At 42.5% G+C, this 21491-nt stretch overlaps 1 protein-coding gene and 1 long non-coding RNA gene across 3 annotated transcripts; one reads left to right on the top strand and one right to left on the bottom strand.

Annotated features, from left to right (window-relative positions):
• Positions 1-549: 549 nt before the first annotated feature.
• On the bottom strand, positions 550-7903 carry LOC112235219 (polymeric immunoglobulin receptor-like). 2 transcript variants are annotated; one of them, XM_024403638.2, is made up of 10 exons: positions 7030-7903; positions 6530-6835; positions 5898-6233; positions 5617-5728; positions 5099-5187; positions 4852-4892; positions 4487-4552; positions 1593-1682; positions 1278-1337; positions 550-938 (listed from the first exon to the last, which is right to left on the bottom strand). In XM_024403638.2, exons 1-10 carry the CDS (start codon positions 7085-7087, stop codon positions 918-920), a joined length of 1179 nt encoding a protein of 392 aa, XP_024259406.2. In that variant the 5' UTR covers positions 7088-7903; the 3' UTR covers positions 550-917. The 2 variants fall into 2 exon arrangements, with proteins under 2 accessions (XP_024259406.2, XP_024259405.2); XM_024403637.2 differs by having other exon boundaries at positions 550-941; positions 7030-7902.
• Positions 7904-8408: 505 nt separating this feature from the next.
• On the top strand, positions 8409-9224 carry LOC121846727. The gene is made up of 3 exons (XR_006083670.1): positions 8409-8614; positions 8821-8861; positions 9161-9224. It is a non-coding gene; the product is annotated as an uncharacterized LOC121846727 (long non-coding RNA).
• The last annotated feature ends 12267 nt before the right edge of the window (positions 9225-21491 follow it).

Raw genomic sequence — 21491 nt, 5'->3', positions numbered from 1 at the left:
ACAGAGACCAGGACATGTGAGTTTTCAATGGCGACCACAAACAGTTCTGATTTTGTATATAGGTTGATAACTTTTATGAAACAGCACAGTTGGAAAATATATGGCAAACATAAATCAACACTGAGATAGATGGGAGGGGTAGAGGGGAGAGGTTGAGGGGAGGGGTAGACGGGAGGGGTAGACGGGAGGGGTAGAGGGGAGCTGGAGGACTAAAAAAAAAAAAAAAAAATACTACTAATGTCAAATATACTGTGTCAGTAAAATGTATATAGTATGTAAAAGCAGGATATAGAAGCCTAAGTGTTGTTGTCCATTTGTAAATATATATATATATATATACAGTACTGTATATATTTACAAAATAATATATGGGGGATTGAAAATAATGCAGACAATTACCCCCATACCTAAAAATTAATAATTAAAATGATTCCCAATAAATATAACATGATCTGCAAAAAGAAAATGTTTGTGTAATTCCTACAAATAGTTGCTATAAATAGATGTAACAATTGCATAAAAAAATCAATGTCCATTGTTTAATATATATAGTACATTTTATTATTGCAGTACAGTAGTTATTATACATAGTAGCTGTCTATACTAAGATCTTAATACACGTTTGATCATGATTAGTTACAGGCATAGGACATTAAACTAGATCAATAAGATCATGATGTAAGAAATAAGAGACAAGGGGAAGGTGGTGGAACATAACTAATAACAGAAATGTGATGATAATCAGAACAAACACAGCAGACTGCCTTCAGTAGTTTATTACACTAAAGAATAGAGGTGTCTTTCTGGGGTGGGTTAAGAGGTATGACAGAATCATATTGGAGGCAGATAGATGTTGTGACACAGGAGAGGGGAGTGTTCTGTCCTTCCAGTAAAAGGAAGGTCTTCTCTGTCAGTCACTACTGTGCTGCTGCTGCCCTCTGCTGGAGAGGAAGTGAAACATTCAGTCACAATCTCCATTGTGACGTTTCCACTAGATTAAAAAAAAATCTGACCCAAGATCATCATCTAGGGGCAACGTCACCCTAAACCTAGGTGCAGTCCACACTGTAATGTTATGGATACACACTGATAACAATAGTTTAGCTGGTCACAATGTGATTATAACATTTTACATGCAGCAAAATAAAAAGACTAAGAAAGATTTGTGTGGTTAAAGAGTGATGTTTAGTACACATAGTAATGTGGTGTTGTGCTGTATCTTTGTTTAGAGATCAGCATCATCTGGTACAACAGACAGAGGAGACACCAACACTGACCTGTGTGGTCACCTGTAGAGCTAGTGAGCTGTAGACCACATTATCATCTGGTTCTGCTGACTACAGAGGAGGAACAGGTAGAGAGGTGAACAGGGACAGTTCTGTCATGATGGAGATACACTATAAAACACACTTCTCTGTGAAATTAAAAGTGTAGACAGTTATAATTGTGATATGTAACATAAAGGTGATATATGAGGCCTACAGCTATAATGGTGACGTAACCATGACTATATTAACACTGAGGAAACAATCACCTACTGTTGTTTCTGATAACATAATACTAGCTGTGGAGAATCAGTAGAACAGCTTTACCTTGGTCTGTCCTTTTAGTTGGGTCTTGTGCTGGAGGCTGACAGTGCTGTATGTGACATCATCATCAGCTTCAGGAAATGGATCCTGTTGCTAGAGAGAGACCCAAGTAACAAAAACGTGTTGTTATACTGTTATAGTGTACATTTACCTATTGCTTGTTCCAAGACAGAAAGTGATAGTGGAAATACAATTGTTTTCTAAAACAGATGCACATTTGCCAAGGCAGTGACGTTTTATAAGTAACAGCAATAATGTTGTCTACGAGTCGAGATGCTTGTAGCCATATGTTGACATTCTCTTCTGTCCTGAACTGATCAGGCATCGCAGTGCTGTACATCACGTCATGGCGTCTCTCTGGGTTTGGCCTCTGAGAAATGGACAGCACAGAAGATAAACACATGGCTACATGCATTGGAAGAGACCCGGAACTTCAGATGCTCAGCTGACTTCGCTCACCCTAGAGGAGGAGATCAACCATTTCCAGGCCCAGGGACATGGACTAGTCTGTGGCAACCTAAATGCCAGAACTAGACAAGAAGCCCTCAGCACGCAGGTGGAGAAAACACCTACCTGGAGGTGACAGCATTCCCTCCCCCATATGTCCCCTTAGACACAACTACGACAACATAACCAACAAAAATGGGTCACATCTCTTGCAGCTCTGCCGGACAATGGGTATGTACATAGTCAAAGGTAGGTTTCGAGGGGACTCCTACGGTATTTACACCTATAGCTCATCTCTTGGCAGTAGTGCTGAGACCCCTATCAGATCACAGCAAAATCACACTCTACTTGAACAGGGCTGAGCTCAATCATGAGGCATCAAAGCCAAAGGACCTGAATAATATTAAGAAATGCTATAGATGGAAGGAAAGTATTGTGGAAATCTACCATAAAACAATTAGGCAAGACAAATTCAATCCCTTTTCAACAATTTCCTGGACAAAATACACTACAGAACAAGAATGTACCCAGCAAATGTCAAATTGGCTTTTTACCAAATTACGGTATGACAGACAACGTATTTACCCTGTACACCCTAATCGACAAACAAACAAACCAAAACAAAGGCAAATTCTTCTTCAAATTCTTGTTAGTTTCAAAAAAGCTTTTGAATCAATTTGGCATGAGGGCCTGCTGTACATATTGAAGGAAAGTGGTGTTGTGTGAAAAAAATGACGTAAAATCCATGTACAAAAAAACACACATTTCTTCCACAGGGCCGGGGGGTGAGACAGGGATGCAGCTTAAGCCCCAACCTCTTCAACATATATATCAACGAATTGGCGAGGGCACGAGGACAGTCTGCAGCACCCGGACTCACTCTACTTGAATCTGAAGTCAAATGTCTACTGTTTGCTGATTATCTGGTGCTTCTGTCCTCAACCACAGAGGGCCTACAGCAGCACCTAGATTTTCTGCACAGATTCTGTCAGACGTGGGCCCTGATAATAAATCTCAGTAAGACGACAAATAATGGAGTTCCAAAAAGTCCAGTTGACAGGACAACAAATACAAATTCCATCTTGACACCGTTGCCCTAGAGCACCCAAACTATACATACCTTGGCCTAAACATCAGCACCACAGTAACTTCCAGAAAGCTGTTAACGATCTTAGAGACAAGGCAAGAAGGGCCTTCTATGCCATCAAAAGGAACATAAAATTAGACATACCAATTAGGATCTAGATAAAAGTACTTGAATCAGTTATAGAGCCTTTCGTGGTTGTAAATTCTGGGGTCTGCTCACCAACCAAAAATTCACACAATGGGACAGACATCGAATTGAGACTGCATGCAGAATATTGCAAGAATATCTTCTGTGTACAACGTAAAACACCAAATAATGCATGCTGAGCAGAATTAGGCCGATACCGCTAATTATCAAAATCCAGAAAAGAGACGATAAATTCTACAACTACCTAAAAGGAAGCGATTCCCAAACCTTCCATAACAAAGCCATCACCTAAAGAAATATTTGACTATGTACAGACTCAGTGAGCAAAGCCTTGCTATTGAGAAAGGCCGCTAAAGGCAGACCTGGCTCTCAAGACAAGACGGGCTATGTGCACACTGCCCACAAAATGAGATGGAAACTGAGCTGCATTTCCTAACCTCCTGCCAAATGTATGACAATATTAGAGACACATAATTCCCTCAGGTTACACAGATCCACAAAGGATATATTTGATTTGTTTTGTTTGATAAGCTGCCATATCTACTGGGTGAAATACCAGTGTGCCATCACAGCGACAACATTTGTGACCTGTTGCCACAAGAAAAGGTCAAACTGTGAAGAACAAACACCATTGTAAATACAACCCATATTTATGTTTATTTATTTTCAACACTGTATATAGCCACCACATGACATTTGAAATGTCTTTATTCTTTTGGAACTTCTGTTAATGTAACGTTTACTGTAATTTATATTGTTTATTTCACTTTTGTTTATTATCTATTTCATTTACTTTGGCATTGCTAACATGTTTTCCATTTCAATAAAGCCCTTTGAATTGAATTGAGAGAGAGAGAGAGAGAGAGAACCCCAGCTCACACTTCAGAGATGGAGGAGAAAGAGAGAGAGAGAGAGAGAGAGAGAGAGAGAGAGAGAGAGAGAGAGAGAGAGAGAAACAGAAGGAGAGAGAGAGAGTACCCCAGCTCACACTTCAGAGATGGAGGTGAAAGAGAGAGAGAAAAAGAGAGAAAAGAGAGAGAAAGAGAGAGAGAGAGAGAGAGAGAGGAGGAGAGAGAGAGAGAAAGAGAGAGAAAAAGAGAGAGAGAGAGAGAGAGGGAGAGAGAGAGAGAGAGAACCCCAGCTCACTGCGAAGATGGGGTGATTGGTACTAGTCCAAGATCACCACAGACCAAAACTAGGTTTATTCAGTTTGTACCTGCGGTGCTGTTTCTCTGGTGTGGGTCACTGTGCTGTATGTAATGTCCTGCTCAGGGTCAGCAGACTGCAAAGAAATAAATAGCCAAGAGAAACAGGACATGTCTATTTACCACCTTAACCACAGTTTGTTTCCAATGATATGATGCAGTCAGGTGTATATTTAGTGAACTGACAGTATTCACAACATTTTCAACATCGTGAGCACTGTAAGAGCTTGGGTTCAGTTAGAATATGGGACCTTTTATGTCAACTCATTGATGATCAACTGAACAGGTAACGCTGGAGTCAAATGGTAGATGATCCCAAATCAAGAACAGATTTGCAAATGGTTGAAAATAATAAAATGAAAGAAGTGTATCCTACCACTGAGTTGTTAGTAATCTGGTCCTTGGCCTTATTGTCCTCTGGAATAAGGAGAGGGAGATTCTTCTGAGTTTGTTATAGTAAAATAATACCTCTGAATGGATTTCTTAAAGACAATTCCTCCAAGTATTTTCTGTCATTCAAGATGAATCACAGGCAAGAAATATACTGTTGGTCACAATATCAATACATTTAGTATTTTCTAAACTATTCTCCTTTTTTATATTCACATAAAATGACTACTTACTATGCCTTCTCCACATCTTCCATGTTACTAGGATACCAGCTGTCACCACCACCAACATGCCCAGAGAGATGAGTAGGACTTTCACGGACCTGATGACAACTTGAATTAATAATACAATTAAAATAGATCATTATAAATTGATCATTTGTGAAAAGGTAACAACTTGTATGATAAGTGGAACAATTATTTATCTGTTCACATGTGTGGAAGTTGACCATGCAAATGAAGAGATAATATGATTATTATTGAGATTATTACTATACAAATAATGTTTTTTTTCTGTGTGCAACTTGTCCTTGCACATGAGTTAGTATAACACAATAATGCTGCTACTTCTCACAAGGCAACCACAGAGATGTTCTACCCAGGAGGAAGTGATAACAGTCTTTATATGCATTTAGGGAGGGTGTTTGGTTAGCATTAACTGTGTATGATGGAATTGTAATGTTTCTATGAGTTCATATTATCTAGGGGTTTTATCACATGTGGGATAATACATCTGAAGGAGTGATAATAACCTCTGGTGGACTTCCTCCATGTTCCCCTCAGCTCCTTGACTTGTGTTGTCAGTCTGAACAGGCTCAGCAGTTGGAGAGGCAGAGGGTTGTTGAGGGGTTGGATCTTGGGTTGCTGTGAGGTAAAACAACAATATCATCAATGAAGTTAATGGTAAACCAGATAGTCAGGTTGTATAGCAACATCACATTCATAGTTCATATTACAATTAGTTCCAGATGATACCAGTGGATAAAACAAAGTGAATCATATTGATCATAAAGTATGTGATTGATCTACTAACTTGAGGTCATCTTAGAGGTTCTCTGTGTTGCAGTTTGTTGACTGACAGTGATGTGAACAGGCATTTCTAGTTCTCCAACTCTACACCAATACCAGTCAGTGTTCTCCATCTTCAGTCCACTCATAGTCACTGTTAAGACTTTTCTGTTGTTGGCATCACTAGTCCGCGTTAATGTCACTGATGTTCCATTTAAAGTCCCAGAAAACCCACTCACACAATTACCACCCATCCTGCACCACTTCATGTCTCCAGAATTACTATAGTAACAACAGACAGTGATACTCCTTCCTTCTACTCCAGTCACTTCCTGTTGTTCCACATAGAGTTCTGGAGTACCTGAACACAGGTAAAATACAAGAATTCAGAGAAGAAAAAAGTGCTTTTACAACAGCCTCCTTACAAATTCCTTCAAGCTGCATTCTGTGATTGGTACATCCATTGTTGGTCTTTTAAATTCATAATAATTATATATAGTCATTGATTCTTGAAGAATGTAACTATCCTCACAAGCTTAGTTCTGTTACTCTATCATGACACAAAATATAATCTTGTTTTAACTACATTTACATTACAGCTCTGTCTAGGAATGATTCATTCTACTTTACTAGATACAAGCAGTGAAGGGATCTTACCTGGAGTGACAGATAGGTAGAACCATTGTATCATGATATCTGGTCCTCTATTGATCTCCACAACACATCTGTAAGTATTAGAGTCCCATGACGTCAGGTCAGTCATGGTCACAGTGAAGATTCTCTTGTTGATGTCATCAGATATTGAGGTCTTACCACTGCTCTTAGGATGGTCAGTACGTACTACATACAAACATACATCCCAACCTAATCCTTTACACCAGTATTTCACATGGTTGATGTGATTCAGATCATAGTGACATGGGAAGGTGATGGAGCCTCCAGTCTGCACAGACACATGCCTCACTGTGGACAAATCAACACAAAACACATTTAAATTGGAGTTAAAATGTAATAGAATCTTTATACAGGAAACATTTAAAAATCACATTAATCCAACACTTGAAACAGCTTGTTCATGATTGAGATTGATTATACAGTGTTTAAAGTGAACTGACCCAGGTGACTTCGCCCTTAATTCATAGAAATGTGACCCTTACCTGCTGAGAGTCTGTCGAAGATGAGGAGTAGGAGGAGGAGGGAGAGATGAAGAGCCATGTGAGAGTTAGAATCTGCCTCTTATGTTAAATGGTACCTGAGCACAAATGTGTGTCAAGGACCAAGGCACCAGCCAGAATGACTCTACTTCCTAATGTTAATAGACTTCACTGTATGTAACTCTCTTCCTGCTTCTGTTTGTGTGTACATTCCCCCCTCAGTGGCAGATAGGAACCACTGCAGTATTAACTTCATTGATGATATTGTTGTTTTACCTCACAGCAACCCAAGATCCAACCCCTCAACAACCCTCTGCCTCTCCAACTGCTGAGCCTGTTCAGACTGACAACACAAGTCAAGGAGCTGAGGGGAACATGGAGGAAGTCCACCAGAGGTTATTATCACTCCTTCAGATGTTTTATCCCACATGTTGTTAGATAATATGAACTCAGAGGAACATTACAATTCCATCATACACTACAACAGTTAATGCTAACCAAACACCCTCCCTAAATGCATGTAGAGACTGTTATCACTTCCTCCTGGGTAGAACATCTCTGTGGTTGCCTTGTGAGAAGTAGCAGCATTATTGTTTTATACTCAGTCATTTGCAAGAACAAGTTGCACACATTAAAAAAATGTTATTTGTACAGTAATAATCTCAATGATAATCATACAATCTCCTAATTTTCATGGTCAGATAAACAATTGTTCCTTTTATCACAACTGTGCACATAACAAGTGCATACAGAAAACGATCAATTAATAAGGATCTATTTTAATTGTATTTTTAATAGAATCTTTTATATATAATCCATCAAATCAAATTTATTTATATAGCCCTTCGTACATCAGCTGATATCTCAAAGAGCTGTACAGAAACCCAGCCTAAAACCCCAAACAGCAAGCAATGCAGGTGTAGAAGCACGGTGACTAGGAAAAACTCCCTAGAAAGGCCAAAAGCTAGGAAGAAACCTAGAGCGGAACCAGGCTGATGGGTGGCCAGTCCTCTTCTGGCTGTGCCGGGTGGAGATTATAACAGAACATGGCCAAGATGTTCAAATGTTCATAAATGACCAGCATTGTCAAATAATAATAATCACAGGCAGAACAGTTGAAACTGGAGCAGCAGCACGGCCAGGTGGACTGGGGACAGCAAGGAGTCATCATGCCTGGTAGTCCTGAGGCATGGTCCTAGGGCTCAGGTCCTCCGAGAGAGAAAGAAAGAGAGAATTAGAGAGAGCATACTTAACTTCACACAGGACACCGGATAAGACAGGAGAAGTACTCCAGATATAACAAACTGACCCTAGCCCCCCGACACATAAACTACTGCAGCATAAATACTGGAGGGGGAGACAGGAGGGGTCAGGAGACACTGTGGCCCCATCGGATGATACCCCCGGACAGGGCCAAACAGGAAGGATATAACCCCACTCACTTTGCCAAAGCACAGCCCCCACACCACGAGAGGGCTACCTTCATCCATCAGGTCCATAGATGTGAAAGTCCTACTCATCTCTCTGGGCATGTTGGTGGTGGTGACAGCTGGTATCCTAGTAACATGGAAGATGTGGAGAAGGCATAGTAAGTAGTCATTTTATGTGAATATAAAAAAGGAGAATAGTTTAGAAAATACTAAATGTATTGATATTGTGACCAACAGTATATTTCTTGCCTGTGATTCATCTTGAATGACAGAAAATACTTGGAGGAATTGTCTTTAAGAAATCCATTCAGAGGTATTATTTTACTATAACAAACTCAGAAGAATCTCCCTCTCCTTATTCCAGAGGACAATAAGGCCAAGGACCAGATTACTAACAACTCAGTGGTAGGATACACTTCTTTCATTTTATTATTTTCAAACATCTGCAAATCTGTTCTTGATCTGGGATCATCTACCATTTGACTCCAGCGTTACCTGTTCAGTTGATTATCAATGAGTTGACATAAAAGGTCCCATATTCTAACTGAACCCAAGCTCTTACAGTGCTCAATATGTTGAAAAACAATGTTAAAAAGACAGATAACAGGAAATTGTCAGTTCACTAAACATGCATCTGAAACAAACTGTGGTTTAGGTGGTAAATAGACATGTCCTGTTCCTCTTTGCTATTTATTTATTTGCAGTCTGCTGACTCTGAGCAGGACATTACATACAGCACAGTGACCAACACCAGAAAAATAGCACAGCAGGTACAAACTGAATGAAACTGGTCTTTTTCTGTGGAGACCTTGGACTAGAACCAATAACTCCATCTCTGCAGTGAGCCGGGGTTCTCTCTCTCTCTCTCCTTCTCTCCTTCTCTCTCTCTCCTTCTCTCCTTCTCTCCTCTCTCCTTCTCTCCTCTCTCCTTCTCTCTCTCCTCTCTCTCCTCAATTTCTGCAGTGTGAGCTGTTCTCTCTCTCTCTCTGTCATCGGAATTTCATAATTCGTATATGTGTTAATTAAATTCACTCAGTCTATTTTTTCTAAGAATTTGTAAGATTCCTATTTCCATAAAATAGATAGAGACCAGTCGTATCAAAATTAAATAATAGTATTTATTCTCGGAGCTTGCTGCCATGGAACCACGAACAACAGTTTATATACAAAATTTGACGTCATAGGTCATAAAATATTCTTCCTCCTATCGACCAAGGCAAAACAGGTTCAAAGGTTTATTCCAACCCCCTAGCTCACTCACTCCAGACACAAACCATATCAAGATTAACTTCTGAAATCTCACTTTCGTCTATCAATATTCAGCAGACAGTTCCAGATAATGGAAAACCTAGGGAGACACTCGCTGCCTTATCTAAACATCCCAGAGCTAAGTTGAGTTGGTTCAACCATAGGTTAACGACCCTCTTTACTTACTTAAAAACCCACAATCCATTCCTCCCTAACCCAGCTGGAATGGTATTTATTATGTTTAATTACCCCCTGTTTCATGCTGCACAATCCCTTCCTTGTGAATTAACATTATTAATCAGATATAATAAAACGGGGTAGAGTTTAATTAGTTATAGTTCTGTTTAAATGTAGATATTGTTTAGTCATTATTCAGAAAATTACTAACACTCTCTCTCTCCTAACTCAATTAAATTAAAAAAAAAATTGGGAGGGGGGCATGGAAAACATATGTTTACATTGCCAAAGCAAGGGAAATAGATAGTGAACAAAGTTAAATAACAAAACAACATTTACAGTAAACATCCAACTCACTAAAGTTCCAAAATACATTTCCAATGTCATATTACGTCTATACATTTTTTACACTTAAGAACAACTTATTTTCAATGACGGCCTAGGAACAGTGGGTTAACTGCCTGTTCAGGAGCAGCACGACAAATTTGAACTTGCAACCTTTCAGTTACTAGTCCAACGCTCTAACCACTAGGCTATCCTGCCACCTATAGTGTTGTAATGATGTGCAAAGAGTTAAAGTACAAAAGGGAAAATAAATACACAAATATATGTTGTAAAGGTTTTTCTTGTGGCAACAGTTCACAAATCTTGCTGCTGTGATTACACACTGTGGTATTTTAACCACTAGATATGGGAGTTTATCAACATTGGATTTGTTTTCGAATTCTTTGGTCTGTGTAATCTGAGGGAAATATGTGTCTCTAATATGGTCATACATTTGGCAGGAGGTTAGGAAGTGCAGCTCAGTTTACACCTCATTTTGTGGGCAGTGTACACATAGCCTGTCTTCTCTTGAGAGCCATGTCTGCTTCAGGCAGCCTTTCTCAAAAGCAAGGCTATACATAGTGAAAGATTTCCATAATTTTCAGACTGTCACAGTGGTCAGGTATTCTGCCACTGTGTACTCTTAGTTTAGGGCCAAATAGCATTCTAGTTTGCTCAGTATTTTGTAAATTCTTAACAATGTGTCAAGTAATTGTCACAATCATCGTATGAAGAAGACCAAGGCGCAGAGTGGTATGCGTACATTCTCTTTATTAAAAGACTGAACACCAAACAAACTAACAAAATAACAACCGAACCGCTACACAAATCAAATCAAATTTTATTTGTCACATACACATGGTTAGCAGATGTTAATGCGAGTGTAGCGAAATGCTTGTGCTTCTAGTTCCGACAATGCAGTAATAACGAACAAGTAATCTAACTAACAATTCCAAAAAAAAAAAAAAACTACTGTCTTATACACAGTGTAAGGGGATAAAGAATATGTACATAAGGATATATGAATGAGTGATGGTACAGAGCAGCATAGGCAAGATACAGTAGATGATATCGAGTACAGTATATACATATGAGATGAGTATGTAAACCAAGTGGCATAGTTAAAGTGGCTAGTGATACATGTATTACATAAGGATGCAGTCGATGATATAGAGTACAGTATCTACGTATGCATATGAGATGAATAATGTAGGGTAAGTAACATTATATAAGGTAGCATTGTTTAAAGTGGCTAGTGATATATTTACATAATTTCCCATCAATTCCCATGATTAAAGTGGCTGGAGTAGAGTCAGTGTCATTGACAGTGTGTTGGCAGTAGCCACTCAATGTTAGTGGTGGCTGTTTAACAGTCTGATGGCCTTGAGATAGAAGCTGTTTTTCAGTCTCTCGGTCCCAGCTTTGATGCACCTGTACTGACCTCGCCTTCTGGATGACAGCGGGGTGAACAGGCAGTGGCTCGGGTGGTTGATGTCCTTGATGATCTTTATGGCCTTCCTGTAGCATCGGGTGGTGTAGGTGTCCTGGAGGGCAGGTAGTTTGCCCCGGTGATGCGTTGTGCAGACCTCACTACCCTCTGGAGAGCCTTACGGTTGAGGGCGGTGCAGTTGCCATACCAGGCGGTGATACAGCCCGCCAGGATGCTCTCGATTGTGCATCTGTAGAAGTTTGTGAGTGCTTTTGGTGACAAGCCGAATTTCTTCAGCCTCCTGAGGTTGAAGAGGCGCTGCTGCGCCTTCTTCACGATGCTGTCTGTGTGAGTGGACCAATTCAGTTTGTCAGTGATGTGTATGCCGAGGAACTTAAAACTTGCTACCCTCTCCACTACTGTTCCATCGATGTGGATGGGGGGGTGTTCCCTCTGCTGTTTCCTGAAGTCCACAATCATCTCCTTAGTTTTGTTGACGTTGAGTGTGAGGTTATTTTCCTGACACCACACTCCGAGGGCCCTCACCTCCTCCCTGTAGGCCGTCTCGTCGTTGTTGGTAATCAAGCCTACCACTGTTGTGTCGTCCGCAAACTTGATGATTGAGTTGGAGCGTGCATGGCCACGCAGTCGTGGGTGAACAGGGAGTACAGGAGGGGGCTCAGAACGCACCCTTGTGGGGCCCCAGTGTTGAGGATCAGCGGGGAGGAGATGTTGTTGCCTACCCTCACCACCTGGGGGCGGCCCGTCAGGAAGTCCAGTACCCAGTTGCACAGGGCGGGGTCGAGACCCAGGGTCTCGAGCTTGATGACGAGCTTGGAGGGTACTATGGTGTTGAATGCCGAGCTGTAGTCGATGAACAGCATTCTCACATAGGTATTCCTCTTGTCCAGATGGGTTAGGGCAGTGTGCAGTGTGGTTGAGATTGCATCGTCTGTGGACCTATTTGGGCGGTAAGCAAATTGGAGTGGGTCAAGGGTGTCAGGTAGGGTGGAGGTGATATGGTCCTTGACTAGTCTCTCAAAGCACTTCATGATGACGGATGTGAGTGCTACGGGGCGGTAGTCGTTTAGCTCAGTTACCTTAGCTTTCTTGGGAACAGGAACAATGGTGGCCCTCTTGAAGCATGTGGGAACAGCAGACTGGTATAGGGATTGGTTGAATATGTCCGTAAACACACCGGCCAGCTGGTCTGCGCATGCTCTGAGGGCGCGGCTGGGGATGCCGTCTGGGCCTGCAGCCTTGCGAGGGTTAACACGTTTAAATGTCTTACTCACTTCGGCTGCAGTGAAGGAGAGACCGCATGATTCCGTTGCAGGCCGTGTCAGTGGCATTGTATTGTCCTCAAAGCGGGCAAAAAGTTATTTAGTCTGCCTGGGAGCAAGACATCCTGGTCCGAGACTGGGCTGGGTTTCTTCCTGTAGTCCGTGATTGACTGTAGACCCTGCCACATACCTCTTGTGTCTGAGCCGTTGAATTGAGATTCTACTTTGTCTCTGTACTGGCGCTTAGCTTGTTTGATAGCCTTGCGGAGGGAATAGCTGCACTGTTTGTATTCAGTCATGTTACCAGACACCTTGCCCTGATTAAAAGCAGTGGTTCGTGCCTTCAGTTTCACACGAATGCTGCCATCAATCCACGGTTTCTGGTTAGGGAATGTTTTAATCGTTGCTATGGGAACGACATCTTCAACGCACGTTCTAATGAACTCGCACACCGTATCAGCGTATTCGTCAATGTTGTTGTCTGACGCAATACGAAACATCTCCCAGTCCACGTGATGGAAGCAGTCTTGGAGTGTGGAGTCAGCTTGGTCGGACCAGCGTTGGACAGACCTCAGCGTGGGAGCTTCTTGTTTTAGTTTCTGTCTGTAGGCAGGGATCAACAAAATGGAGTCGTGGTCAGCTTTTCCGAAAGGGGGCGGGGCAGGGCCTTATATGCGTCGCGGAAGTTAGAGTAACAATGATCCAGGGTCTTTCCACCCCTGGTTGCGCAATCAATATGCTGATAAAATTTAGGGAGTCTTGTTTTCAGATTAGCCTTGTTAAAATCCCCAGCTACAATGAATGCAGCCTCCGGATAAATCGTTTCCAGTTTGCAGAGAGTTAAATAAAGTTCGTTCAGAGCCATCGATGTGTCTGCTTGGGGGGATATATACGGCTGTGATTATAATCGAAGAGAATTCTCTTGGTAGATAATGCGGTCTACATTTGATTGTGAGGAATTCTAAATCAGGTGAACAGAAGGATTTGAGTTCCTGTATGTTTCCTTCATCACACCATGTCACGTTGGCCATAAGGCATACGCCCCCGCCCGTCTTCTTACCAGAGAGATGTTTGTTTCTGTCGGCGCGTGCGTGGAGAAACCCGCTGGCTGCACCGCTTCGGATTGCGTCTCTCCAGTGAGCCATGTTTCCGTGAAGCAGAGAACGTTACAGTCTCTGATGTCCCTCTGGAATGCTACCCTTGCTCGGATTTCATCAACCTTGTTGTCAAGAGACTGGACATTGGCAAGAAGAATGCTGGGGAGTGGTGCACGATGTGCCCGTCTCCGGAGTCTGACCAGAAGACCGCTTCGTTTCCCTCTTTTTCTGAGTCGTTTTTTTTTTTGGTCGCTGCATGTGATCCACTCGGTTACACTGGTTGTAAGGCAGAACTCAGGATCCGCATCGCGAAAAACATATTCTTGGTCGTACTGATGGTGAGTTGACGCTGATCTTATATTCAGTAGTTCTTGTCGGCTGTATGTAAAGAAACCTAAGATGACCTGGGGTACTAGTGTAAGAAATAACACGTAAAAAAACAAAAAACTGCATAGTTTCCTAGGAACGCGAAGCGAGGCGGCCATCTCTGTCGGCGCCGGAAGTACACGAGATATCGTTCTGACAGGCAACTACACACAGTTAAGATCCCACACCAGAAAGTGGGTAACAGGGCTGCCTAAATATGATCCATAATCAGAGACAACGATAAACAGCTGTCTCTGATTGGGATCCATATCAGGCCAACATAGAAATACAAAAACTGGTTGGGTCTAATTGTGTTGCTGTCCTGGGGCTCTGTGGGGTATGTGTTTGTGAACAGAGCCCCAGGACCAGTTTGCTGAGGGGACTCTTCTTGAAGATAATTTATTTGTAGGTGATGACTTTGTTATGGAAGGTTTGGGATTCGCTTCCTTTCGTGTTGTAGAATTAACGTCTCTTTTCTTTATTTTGATCATTAGCGGGTATCGGCCTAATTCTGCTCTGCTCTGCATTATTTGGTGTTTTACATTGTACACTGAGGATATTTTTGAGGATATTTTTTCTGAGTTTCTATTTGGTGTTGTCCCATTTTGTGAATTATTGTTGGTGAGTGGACCCCAACCCTCACAACCATAAAGGGCAATGGGTTCTATAAATGTTTCAAGTATATTTAGCCAAATCCTAATTGGTATGTCACATTTGATGTTCCTTATCTTCTTACCTTGTCTCTCAGATCATTCACAGCTTTGTGGAAGTTACCTGTGGCGTTGATTTTTAGGCCAAGGTATGTCTAGTTTTTTGTGTGCTCTAGTGCAACGTTGTCTTGATGGAATATGTATTTGTGGTCCTGGCAACTGGACCTTTTTTGGAAGACCATTATTTTAGTCTTACTGAGATTTACTGTCAGGGCCCAGGTCTGACAGAATCTGTGCAGAAGATCTAGGTGCTGCTGTAGGCCCTCCTTGGTTGGGGACAGAAGCACCAGATCAAGAGGAAACAGTAGACGTTTGACTTCAGGTTCTAGTGGGGTGAGGCTGGGTGCTGCAGACTGTTCCAGTGCCCTCGCCAATTGCATGATATATATGTTGAAAAGTACAGATACCAAAAAACTTCTTAATTAGTACTTTAACGTATTTTTACTTGAGTACTTTACACCACTGGTCCTTGTTTCCAAATATTGGAGAATGTGCCAGAGCGGTGGATTATGTTATAGAGTTTAAGTATAGCCAATTGGAATTTGTGGTCTGTATATTTTATTTCATTTAGGATACCATCAGCCACACAGGCCTTTTTGGGTAGGAGGGTTTGTATATTGTCCTCTAGTTCATTCAATTTAATTGGAGAATCCAGTGGGTTCTGGAAGTCTTTAACAGTGGATTCTAAGATTTGTATTTGATCACGTATGTGTTTTTGCTTTTTGTTCGTTGTTAGAGCCAAATAGATTGTAGAAGTGGTTTATCCAAACATCTCCGCTTTGGATAGATAACTCTTCGTGTTTGTTCAGAGTTTCAAGAATTGGTTAGATTCTATGGATTCTTTAATTACATTGAGCTGATGTCTGACATGCTGTTCCTTCTTTTTACATAGTGTATGTCTGTACTGTTTTAGTGATTCACCGTAGCGAAGGCGTAGGCTCTGGTTTTCTGGGTCTCAATGTTTTTGGTTGGATTGGTATCTCAATTTCTTTCTTAGGTTTTTGCCTTCTTCATCAAACCATTTGAAATTGTTGTTAATTTTCTTAGGTTGTCTGCTTGACATTTTTATATTTGATTTTGGATGCTGAAAGGTCAAATATACTGTTTAGGTTTTCTACTGCCAAGTTTACACCTTCACTATTACAGTGAAACATTTTGTCCAGGAAATTTTCTAGAAGGGATTGAATTTGTTGTTGACTAATTGTTTTTTGCTAGATTTCACACTACGTTCCTTCTTTCTATAGCATTTCTTAATATTATTCCGTTCCTTTGGTTTTGATGCCTCAGGGATAAACCATCCAGTCACGGACCAGGATGTCTTGCTCCCAGGCAGACTAAATAACTTTTTTGCCCGCTTTGAGGACAATACAGTGCCACTGACACGGCCTGCAACGGAATCATGCGGTCTCTCCTTCACTGCAGCCGAAGTGAGTAAGACATTTAAACGTGTTAACCCTCGCAAGGCTGCAGGCCCAGACGGCATCCCCAGCCGCGCCCTCAGAGCATGCGCAGACCAGCTGGCCGGTGTGTTTACGGACATATTCAACCAATCCCTATACCAGTCTGCTGTTCCCACATGCTTCAAGAGGGCCACCATTGTTCCTGTTCCCAAGAAAGCTAAGGTAACTGAGCTAAACGACTACCGCCCCGTAGCACTCACATCCGTCATCATGAAGTGCTTTGAGAGACTAGTCAAGGACCATATCACCTCCACCCTACCTGACACCCTTGACCCACTCCAATTTGCTTACCGCCCAAATAGGTCCACAGACGATGCAATCTCAACCACACTGCACACTGCCCTAACCCATCTGGACAAGAGGAATACCTATGTGAGAATGCTGTTCATCGACTACAGCTCGGCATTCAACACCATAGTACCCTCCAAGCTCGTCATCAAGCTCGAGACCCTGGGTCTCGACCCCGCCCTGTGCAACTGGGTACTGGACTTCCTGACGGGCCGCCCCAGGTGGTGAGGGTAGGCAACAACATCTCCTCCCCGCTGATCCTCAACACTGGGGCCCCACAAGGGTGCGTTCTGAGCCCCCTCCTGTACTCCCTGTTCACCCACGACTGCGTGGCCATGCACGCCTCCAACTCAATCATCAAGTTTGCGGACGACACAACAGTGGTAGGCTTGATTACCAACAACGACGAGACGGCCTACAGGGAGGAGGTGAGGGCCCTCGGAGTGTGGTGTCAGGAAAATAACCTCACACTCAACGTCAACAAAACTAAGGAGATTGTGGACTTCAGGAAACAGCAGAGGGAACACCCCCCCCATCCACATCGATGGAACAGTAGTGGAGAGGGTAGCAAGTTTTAAGTTCCTCGGCATACACATCACAGACAAACTGAATTGGTCCACTCACACAGACAGCATCGTGAGGAAGGCGCAGCAGCGCCTCTTCAACCTCAGGAGGCTGAAGAAATTCGGCTTGTCACCAAAAGCACTCACAAACTTCTACAGATGCACAATCGAGAGCATCCTGGCGGGCTGTATCACCGCCTGGTATGGCAACTGCACCGCCCTCAACCGTAAGGCTCTCCAGAGGGTAGTGAGGTCTGCACAACGCATCACCGGGGGCAAACTACCTGCCCTCCAGGACACCTACACCACCCGATGCTACAGGAAGGCCATAAAGATCATCAAGGACATCAACCACCCGAGCCACTGCCTGTTCACCCCGCTGTCATCCAGAAGGCGAGGTCAGTACAGGTGCATCAAAGCTGGGACCGAGAGACTGAAAAACAGCTTCTATCTCAAGGCCATCAGACTGTTAAACAGCCACCACTAACATTGAGTGGCTACTGCCAACACACTGTCAATGACACTGACTCTACTCCAGCCACTTTAATCATGGGAATTGATGGGAAATGATGTAAATATATCACTAGCCACTTTAAACAATGCTACCTTATATAATGTTACTTACCCTACATTGTTCATCTCATATGCATACGTTGATACTGTACTCTATATCATCGACTGCATCCTTATGTAATACATGTATCACTAGCCACTTTAACTATGCCACTTGGTTTACATACTTATCTCATATGTATGTACTGTACTCGATATCATCTACTGTATCTTGCCTATGCTGCTCTGTACCATCACTCATTCATATATCCTTATGTACATATTCTTTATCCCCTTACACTGTGTATAAGACAGTAGTTTTTTTTGGAATTGTTAGTTAGATTACTTGCTCGTTATTACTGCATTGTCGGAACTAGAAGCACAAGCATTTCGCTACACTCGCATTAACATCTGCTAACCATGTGTATGTGACAAATAAAATTTGATTTGATTTGAGGGAGGCATATGGGGGAGGGAATATGGTCACCTCCAGGTAGGTGTTTGTCCCCCTGTGTTCTGAGGGTGTCAGGTTCTGACATTTAGGCCGCCACAGACTAGCACACATCCCTGAGACTGGAAATGGTTGATCTCCCCCTCTAGGATGGAGAAGCTGTCATCGTTAAAGCACGGGGATTCTATTGGGGGGATATAGGTAGCACACATGAGGACATTCTTCTCTGTTGAGATCATTTCATTATTAGTTTCTTGCCAGATGTAAAATGTTCCTGTTTTGACAAATGGAGTGGGTTAGGTCTGCTCTATACGAAATTAGCATACCCCCTGAGTCTCTTCCCTGTTTGACACCTGATAGATTGGTGGATGTGGCTAACAGCTCTCTGTAGCTTAGAGGGCAACCAGTGGGTCCGTCTCATTTATACCATGTTTCTTGTAGGATGACAATGTCTATATTTCCAATTTCTTTGAAGTCTGGGTTCCTGCTCTTTAGGCTAAAGCCAGATGACCTCAGACCTTGTATATTCCAGGATGAGATAGTTAAAGATGTGTGTTCCATAGTGCCTAGGGTTGTTTTTGAGTGGTTTAGGCCTGGACCATCACAGTGTGTGAGCAGAGCATGTTGAGCATCTGATACGTACAGTTGAAGTCGGAGGTTTGCGTGCATCTTGGCCAAATACATTTAAACTCAGTTTTTCACAATTCCTGACAATTAATCCTAGTAAAAATTCCCTGTTTTAGGTTATGTACCAATTTAGGTTATACACCAATTTATTTTAAGAAAGTGAAATGACATGATAATAGTAGAGAATGATTTATTTCAGCTTTTATGTCTTTCATCACATTCCCAGTTGGTCAGAAGTTTACATGCTACCAAATACTAATTGAGTGTATTGCCTTTAAATTGTTTAACTTCGGTCAAGCATTTCGGGTAGCCTTCCACAAGCTTTCCACAATAAGTTGGGTGAATTTTGGCCCATTCCTCCTGACAGAGCTGGTGTAACTGAGTCAGGTTTGTAGGCCTACTTGCTCGCACATGCTTTTTCAGCTCTGCCCACAAATTGTCTATAGGATTGAGGTCAGGGCTTTTTGATGGCCACTCCAATGCCTTGACTTTGTTGTCCTTAAGCCATTTTGCCACAACTTTGGAAGTATGCTTGGTGTCATTGTCCATTTGGAAGACCCATTTGCGACCAAGCTTTAACTTCCTGACTGATCTTCAGATGTTGCTTCAATATATCCACATAATGTTCCTATCTCATGATGCCATCTATTTTGTGAAGTGCACCAGTCCCTCCTGCATCAAATCACCCCCACAACATGATGCTGCCACCCCCGTGCTTCATGGTTGGGATGGTGTTCTTTGGCTTGCAAGCCTCCCCCTTTTTCCTCCAAACATAACGATGGTCATTGTGGCCAAACAGTTATATTTTTGTTTCATCAGGCCAGAGGACATTTCTCCAAAGAAATTAGATACTAATGTACCTGTTTCCTCCAGCATATTCACAAGGTCCTTTGCTGTTGTTCTGGGATTGATTTGCAGTTTTCGCACCAAGAACGTTCATCTCTAGGAGACATAACAAGTCTCCTTCCTGAACGGTATGCGTGGTCCCATGGTGTTTATACTTGCGTACTATTGTTTGTACAGATGAACAGGCGTTTGGAAATTGCTCCCAAGGATGAACCAGACTTGTGGAGGTCCCCAATTCTTTCTGAAGTCTGGCTGATTTCTTTTGATTTTCCCATGATGTCAAGTAAAGAGGCACTGAGTTTGAAGGTAGGCCTTGAAATACATCCACAGGGACACCTCCAATTGACTCAAATTATGTCAGCTCGCCTATCAGAAGCTTCTAAATTCATGACATCATTTTCTGGAATTTTCCAAGCTGTTTAAAGACAGTCAACTTAGTGTATGTATTCTTCTGACCCATTGGAATTGTAATAGAGTGAATTATAAGTGAAATAATCTCTCTGTAAACAATTGTTGGAAAAATTACATGTGTCATGCACAAAGTAGATGTCCTAACCGACTTGCCAAAACTATAGTTTGTTAACAAGACATTTGTGGAGAGGTAGAAAAATGATTTTTAATGACTCCAAGCTAAGTGTATATTAACTTCCAACTTCAACTGTAACTCTTAGATTGCAGGATGGGGCTTGGAAGGGTGTTATAGTGGTGGTTGGGGCTGTTGCTCTGCTCACGGCCTGGGCTTATGTTCTGCTGTCATGTTGAGGTCCTTGCCACAGGGGTGGGGGGGATGGGGTGGGCAGAAGGGGCATAGGTCTGAAATGGGGGTTACCTATAAAGGGTGTGGCCAGGTTTTGCTTGGGGTATTCTTAGCTGGTTGGGATGTGGCTGGTGATGCTGTGGTCTGGGTGTAGGTCATCTTGGCATGGCTTCTCTAAGTGCAGGTCTTTCAAGAGGGGGTCTTATAGGTCTGGGAGGGTGTCTCGCTAATCTGGGTGGGGAGTCCGTTGCTCTGCTCCTCCTGTGTGAGTTGCTGGGGGTCCGGTTCAGGGTGACGTCCTTCAGGGTCCTGGAGAAAGTTGAGATTGCTGCTTTGTAGAGGTGGACCTGGTCATAAACGCTGTTCAAGTCCAGGTTGGAATAGTCGGTCAGGTAGACATTAGCTTTTGAGGCATTGTCTCGCAAAATGCTTACAATCAACTGATGTTTGGTGGCCGGGTGAAAGTATTTTTGGCATCTCTGCAGTGTGGGCTGGGGATTTCTTTCTCTCTCTCTCTCTCCTCCCTATGCCACTCGCTCTCTCTCTCCTCCATCTCTACAGTGTGAGCTGGGGTTCTCTCTCTCCTCCCTATGCCACTCGCTCTCTCTCTCTCTCTCTCCTCCATCTCTACAGTGTGAGCTGGGGTTCTCTCTCTCTCTTCCATCATTGCAGTGTGAGCTGGGCTTCTGTCTCTCTCAATTCAATTCAAGGGCTTTATTGGCATGGGAAACATGTGTTTAACATTGCCAAAGCTAGTGAGGTAGATAATATATAAAGTGAATATCTCTCTCTCTCTCTCATTCTCCTCCATCTCTGCGGAATGAGCTGGGATTTCTCTCTCTCTCGCAATCTCACTC

The sequence above is a fragment of the Oncorhynchus tshawytscha genome, linkage group LG06 (genome assembly GCF_018296145.1).
Source record: "Oncorhynchus tshawytscha isolate Ot180627B linkage group LG06, Otsh_v2.0, whole genome shotgun sequence".
Classification (NCBI taxonomy): domain Eukaryota; kingdom Metazoa; phylum Chordata; class Actinopteri; order Salmoniformes; family Salmonidae; genus Oncorhynchus; species Oncorhynchus tshawytscha.
The sequence above is the reverse complement of the archived record's forward strand: the minus strand, read 5'-3'. Positions and strand labels throughout refer to the sequence as shown.